This window comes from Uranotaenia lowii, chromosome 2 (genome assembly GCF_029784155.1).
Source record: "Uranotaenia lowii strain MFRU-FL chromosome 2, ASM2978415v1, whole genome shotgun sequence".
NCBI classification, from domain to species: domain Eukaryota; kingdom Metazoa; phylum Arthropoda; class Insecta; order Diptera; family Culicidae; genus Uranotaenia; species Uranotaenia lowii.
Window position 1 is genome coordinate 369,504,965 of NC_073692.1, and position 7,456 is coordinate 369,512,420.

Sequence of the window (7,456 nt, forward strand, 5' to 3'; positions counted from 1 at the left end):
AATTGCATGACATCTTGTATGCAACAAAATTGCATACTATATCATTGCACAAAACCTACAAATCAAGTCATTTTTTTTATCGAATTATTTAATAAAATCAAGAATACAAATGGTAAAATAACTCTTTTCTTCCAAAATTTAGTTTTTTGGTCTTTTAATCTTTCGGATACTTGATTTTTGTTTCGAAATTTACAAAAAATACTTCAAACTTTATTCATTTCCTTCTTCAGGTTTTTTGAAAATTTCGAAAGGGGGGATGATAAAAGGAGAAATTTATATTTGTTCCAGCCATATTAAGTTATGAGAAATCTTGAACAAAGTTGTAATCTTGTTTTTATTTTTTTTAATTGTAAATTTTTTTGAGGATTTCTTAATTTTGTAAAATTTTGTGAAATTTTGTAACATTATGTTAAATTTTGTAAACTTTTTGAAAATTTCTCTTAATAAACGTTCATTTAAAAATATTTTAATAAAAATACAATATGATAACAAAATTTAACAAAATTTTACGAAATTTATCAAGATAATACAAAATATTGAAACCACTACATAATTATATCAAATTTTACAAAATTTTACCAAAAATTGCAAAATTCAAAAAAAAAACAAAATTTTAAAAAAAATTACAAGATTTCACAAAATTTTACAAAATTTTACAAAATTTTACAAAATTTTACAAAATTTTACAAAATTTTACAAAATTTTACAAAATTTTACAAAATTTTACAAAATTTTACTAAATTTCTTTCAAAATTTTAGAAAATTTTCTTCAATTTTGTTAAATTTGTCAAATTTAGTCGAATTTGTCAAACTTTGTCGAATTTGTCAAACTTTGTCCAATTTTGTAAAATATTGCCAAACTTTGTTAAATTTTGTCAAATTTTGTCAATTTTTATGCAAATTTGGTCATATTTTGTCAAATTTTGTCAAATATTGTGAAATTTTGCCATATTTTTTTAAATTTCAAATTGAGTCAAATTTTGTAAAATTTAACAACACTTTACGAAACTTTACAAAATTTAACAATATTCTACAAAATGAAAAAAAAATTGAAAAAATTTTACAAAATTTTACGAAATTTTACAAAATTTTACAAAATTTTACAAAATTTTACAAAATTTTACAAAATTTTACAAAATTTTACAAAATTTTACAAAATTTTACAAAATTTAACAAAATTATACAAAATTTTACAAAATTTTACATAATTTTACAAAATTTTACAAGTTTTACAAATTTTTACAAAATTTTACAAAATTTTGCAGAATTTAACAAAATTTTACAAAATTTTACCAAGTTCTACAAAACTTTATAAAATTTTACAAAGATTCACAAAATTTAGCAAAATTAACCAAAATTTAAAAATTTCACAAAATTTGACTAAATTTCACAAATATTTTGAAATTTCACATAATCTGACAAAATTTGACAAAATTTGACAAAACTTTACAAAATTTGACAAAACTTTACAAAATTTAACAAAATTTTACAAAATGTAACAAAATTTAAAAAATTTTTATAAAAAAAATTAACAAAATTTGACAAAATTTAACAAAAATTTACAAAATTTGACAAAATTTGACAAAATTTTAAAAAAATTTTACAAAATTTTACAAAATTTTACAAAATTTTACAAAATTTTACAAAATTTTACAAAATTTTACAAAATTTGTCAAAATTTGACAAAATTTGACAAAATTTGACAAAATTTGACAAAATTTGACAAAATTTGACAAAATTTGACAAAATTTGACAAAATTTGACAAAATTTGACAAAATTTGACAAAATTTGACAAAATTTGACAAAATTTGACAAAATTTGACAAAATTTGACAAAATTTGACAAAATTTGACAAAATTTGACAAAATTTGACAAAATTTGACAAAATTTGACAAAATTTGACAAAATTTGACAAAATTTGACAAAATTTTACAAAATTTGACAAAATTTTACAAAATTTTACAAAATTTGACAAAATTTTACAAAATTTTACAAAATTTTACTAAATTTTACAAAATTTTACAAAATTTTACAAAATTTTACAAAATTTTACAAAATTTTACAAAATTTTACAAAATTTACAAAATTTTACAAAATTTTACAAAATTATACAAAATTATACAAAATTTTACAAAATTTTACAAAATTTTACAATATTTTACAAAATTTTACAAATTATTACAAAATTTTACAAAATTTTACAAAATTTTAAAAAAATTTTACAAAATTTTACAAAATTTTATAAAATTCAACAAAACATTACAAAATTTTACAAAATTTTACAAAATTTTACAAATTTTAACAAAATTTTTCAAAATTTTTTCAAAATTTTACAAAATTTTACAAAATTTTACAAAATTTTACAAAATTTTACAAAATTTTACAAAATTTTACAAAATTTTACAAAATTTTACAAAATTTTACAAAATTTTACAAAATTTTACAAAATTTTACAAAATTTTACAAAATTTTACAAAATTTTACAAAATTTTACAAAATTTTACAAAATTTTACAAAATTTTACAAAATTTTACAAAATTTTTCAAAATTTAAGAAAATTTTAGAAAATTTTACAAAATTTCACAAAGTTTTACAAAATTTTACAAATTTCACAAAATTTAACAAAACTTTTATAAAATTTTGCAAAATTTTACAAAACGTTACAAAATTTTACAAAATTTTATAAAATTTTACAAAATTTTACAAAATTTTACAAAATTTTACAAAACTTTACAAAATTTTACAAAATTTTACAAAATTTTACAAAATTTTACAAAATTTTACAAAATTTTACAAAATTTTACAAAATTTTACAAAATTTTACAAAATTTTACAAAATTTTACAAAATTTTACAAAATTTTACAAAATTTTACAAAATTTTACAAAATTTTACAAAATTTACAAAATTTTACAAAATGTTACAAAATTTTACATAATTTTACAAAATTTTAAAACTTCACAAAAATTTTACAAAATTTTACAAAATTTTACAAAATTTTACAAAATTTTACAAAATTTTACAAAATTTTACAAAATTTTACAAAATTTTACAAAATTTTACAAAATTTTACAAAATTTTACAAAATTTTACAAAATTTTACAAAATTTTACTAAATTTTGCAAAATTTTACAAAATTTATACAAAATTTTGCAAAATATTACAAAACGTTACAAAATTTTACAAAATCTTACAAAATTTTACAAAATTTTACCAAATTTTACAAAATTTGACAAAATTTACAAAATTTTACAAAATTTAACAAAATTTTACAACATTTTATAAAATTTGACAAATATTTACTAAATTTTACAAAATTTAACAAAATTTTTACAAAATTTTGCAAAATTTAACAACATGTTACAAAATTTTACAAAATTTTACAAAATTTTACAAAATTTTACAAAATTTTACAAAATTTTACAAAATTTCACAAAATTTTACAAAATTTCACAAAATTTACAAAATTTTACAAAATTTTAATAAATTTTACAAAATTTGACAAAATTTGACAAAATTTAACTAAATATTAAAATTTTTTACAAAATTTTACAAAATTTTACAAAATTTTACAAAATTTTACAAAATTTTACAAAATTTTACAAAATTTTACAAAATTTTACAAAATTTTACAAAATTTTACAAAATTTTACAAAATTTTACAAAATTTTACAAAATTTTACAAAATTTTACAAAATTTTACAAAATTTTACAAAATTTTACAAAATTTTACAAAATTTTACAAAATTTTACAAAATTTTACAAAATTTTACAAAATTTTACAAAATTTTACAAAATTTTACAAAATTTTACAAAATTTTACAACAAATCATATTTAACAAACTTTGACAAAATTTGAAAAACTTTGAAAAAATTTGACAAAATTCGAAAAAAAATTGACAAAATTTTGATCAATTTTGTTGAAAAATTTATAATTTCGAAAAAAAATTGTAAATTTTTTGTAAAATTTTGTTCAGTTTTATTAAATTTTGTCAAACATTGTAAAATTTTGTGAAATATTATGAAATATTATCGGTGGCCAAGTCGGACACTGAAGACAGGTTTTCCTGGGTCAAAGATGTGCCATGGACGTGCGCCACATGTACCAATCAGCAAACACAGGAAAACCTGTCTTCAGTGTCCGACTTGGCCGAAAGTCTAGCACGGCTTCGCGCAAGACAGGAACTGGAAAGATTACAAATAGATATCGACGTTCAACGACGCCACACTGAAGAACAACAAGCGCTTATAAGTAACAGTTTAGGTTTGGAGGAAAATCGCAGTAGACGAAGTAGAGTGAGCAGTCGACAAAGTGAACAACGTATACGCGCGTGGGTAGACGAGGTCGTAGCCACAGCCGGCGCCGTAGGTTCATCTGCTCAACAACAAAACCACTAACAACGGCCTGTCAGATAGCTATCTGACTTCCCGCCCAAATGGAAAACACCAAGATGCACTATGAGCTTTTTCCTGAAGCCTCTAGAGATATCATATCCCATCACTATGTGGACGATTATTTGAAAAGCTTCAGCACCGAAGAAGAAGCCACAAAGGTAGGCAACGACGTCCGTATCGTCCACGGGAACGGTGGGTTTCAGCTACACAATTGGAGATCCAATAGCCAGAAGGTACTTGAACAACTTGGAGTTGAAGACACCCTCAAAGTGAAGGAATTGGTAGAAATTACGCAGACCGAGCGCGTTTTAGGAATGCTGTGGGAATCTACTACAGACGTGCTAAGCTTTTCCACACAATTGAGTCACGAAGTGCAAAACCTGGTCGCGTCCTCAACCCGTCCTACAAAACGTCAAGTCCTCAGATGCGTGATGACATTATTCGACCCGCTTGGACTCCTTGCTCCCTTTTTGATTCACGGCAAAGTACTTATTCAAGACTTATGGCGAACAGGAATCGAGTGGGACGACGAAGTACCCGACAGAGTCTATGAAAGATGGTTGAAGTGGATCGAAGTTATAGCACACATAGAAGAGATTCGAATTCCCAGATGCTACTTCCCTCAAGCCACGAAACACACTTACGATAATGTCCAGCTTCATTTATTTGTCGACGCTAGTGAAGTTGCGTATGCTTGTGCAATCTATTTACGCACTACCGTAAGTGGGCAACCGCAGTGTTGCTTGATCGGAGCCAAGGCGAAAGTCGCACCTCTAAAGCCCTGGTCGATCCCTAAACTTGAACTTCAAGGATGTGTGCTGGGGGTTAGATTGATGACCTACGTAAAGCAACACCACGAAATCACGATCTCACACATATCTGGACCGATTCCCGAACGGCACTCGCTTGGATCAAAGCAGACCCCCGGAACTACAGACCGTTTGTGTCGAATCGAGTCGGAGAAATATTGGAGCATACGGAACCAAGTCAGTGGCGTTGGGTACCATCGCGGTCAAACCCGGCGGACGAAGCTACAAAATGGGGAGTAGGACCATTTTTTGATCGCAATAGTCAATGGTTCAATGGACCTCATTTTCTGCAATTGACCGAAGAAGATTGGCCGAAACCAAAGGAAGAATTAACCGCTACGACCGAAGAAATGCGGGCCTCAGTCTTGCACCATCGTTCCTGGAAGCCAGTTATCATCTACGAAAAATATGCGTCTTGGGAAAAACTGCAACGAGTGGTTGCATACGTGCTGCGATACATTCACAACCGATTAAAATTGCAACCTAGGTACGACTCACATCTCCAACAACACGAACTGAAATCTGCCGAAGAAAACATTATTCAAATGGTTCAGTTCGAGTGTTTCTCCGAAGAAATAGCTGCCTTAAAAGAGAAAAGCCCAGATCTAAATCCTATCACTGAGAAAAGTCCACTCTATAAGCTAGCGCCCACAATTGACGATCGAGGGCTCCTGCGGCAAACTGGTCGTATTGGAGCAGCAAAGGAAGTACCCTACGACACGAAGTTCCCAGTAATACTTCCAGGAAAACATTACGTAACCGAGCTGTTAGTTGACCATTTCCATCGTAAATTCTGCCATCGAAACTCCGAAACAATCGTAAACGAGTTGCGCCAGGTTTACGAGATTCCTAATCTACGCGTTTTGGTTAAAAGCATCGGTCGCAAGTGTCTCTTGTGCCAAATACGACGCACACGACCAGTCAACCCGCCAATGGCTCCGCTTCCTCCGGCACGCTTAGCGCATCACGAGCGGGCTTTCACCTATACCGGACTAGACTATTTCGGACCCTTACTCGTCAAGATAGGACGAGCCAACGTAAAAAGGTGGATAGCCCTCTTCACGTGTCTTACGACAAGAGCCGTCCATCTGGAAGTCGCTGATAGTCTCACCACTGCGTCGTGTATTTCTACCGTGCGAAGATTCGTAGGTCGCCGTGGGGCTCCAGCAGAGTTTTACAGCGATAACGGAACAAACTTTCAGGGAGCCGAGCGGATTTTAAGACATCAAATAAGCCAGGGGTTATCGGAAACCTTCACTTCTAGCGATACAAAGTGGAGCTTCATTCCACCAGGAGCTCCGCATATGGGCGGCGCGTGGGAGCGCCTCGTACAATCGGTAAAAGCGGCCATGAACGAGGCATACTGCGAGGGTAAGCTGGATGATGAGGGCCTACAGACTTTAATCGTAGAGGCAGAGCGAATTGTAAATACAAGGCCTCTTACATACTTACCACTGGATTCGTCCCACTCTGAAGCTCTAACTCCCAACCATTTCCTGCTGCTGAACTCCAATGGTAAAAGAAGGATTAACGACGAGGATAGCTCGCGGGTAGATTATGCACTAAAAACCGTGGACTTCGAAGCGAGAAGAAGTCACTTGGGAGCTTCCTGGGATTTAATACAGCGTCAGTTGGAAACTTTCTGGAAACGATGGTTGACGGAGTATCTTCCGGTTATCCGGAGACAATCAAAATGGTTCGAAAAGGCTCGACAACTAGAAGCAGGTGACCTAGTATTGGTAACGGATCCAACTAAACGGTGCGGCTGGGAACGAGGTCGTATCGATCGTGTGCTGATGAATGATGATGGCCAGGTGCGAAGAGCGGTGGTTCAAATAGGCAAGACAAAGCACGTTCGTCCGGTGCTCCAGATTAGCTCTTCTAGATGTTAAAGGTGTAGTCCCACGAGTCCCAAGGATACACCCGGGGGAGAATGTTGCCGCAGCGAACGAAGAAATGGCCACACTGTAGCTAACACGTGCCTACGATGTCAGTCAACGAGCAAAACAGAACGTCAAACAAATATTATAGATCACTTTTCCTCGTATTCTCTTGCGATACTGTAAACACGCGAAATCACCACGCTGCGCTGTGAAAGCAAGTCCGCTATAAGTTTCATATTTTATTATAATAATCATTTCCAACGCGTTATATCGAATTCCTGTTAAACCCTTCATAACTGTCGAGGGCATAAAATCGTGTTAAAAGTTGAATTGAAATAGTCGACTTAGTGAGGTAAATGTAGTCACTTA

At 29.7% G+C, this 7,456-nt stretch overlaps 1 protein-coding gene across 1 annotated transcript; it reads left to right on the forward strand.

Moving 5' to 3' along the window:
* Positions 1-5,554: 5,554 nt before the first annotated feature.
* On the forward strand, positions 5,555-7,096 carry LOC129743157 (uncharacterized). The gene has a single exon (XM_055735127.1). It carries the CDS (start codon positions 5,555-5,557, stop codon positions 7,094-7,096), a length of 1,542 nt encoding a protein of 513 aa, XP_055591102.1.
* The last annotated feature ends 360 nt before the right edge of the window (positions 7,097-7,456 follow it).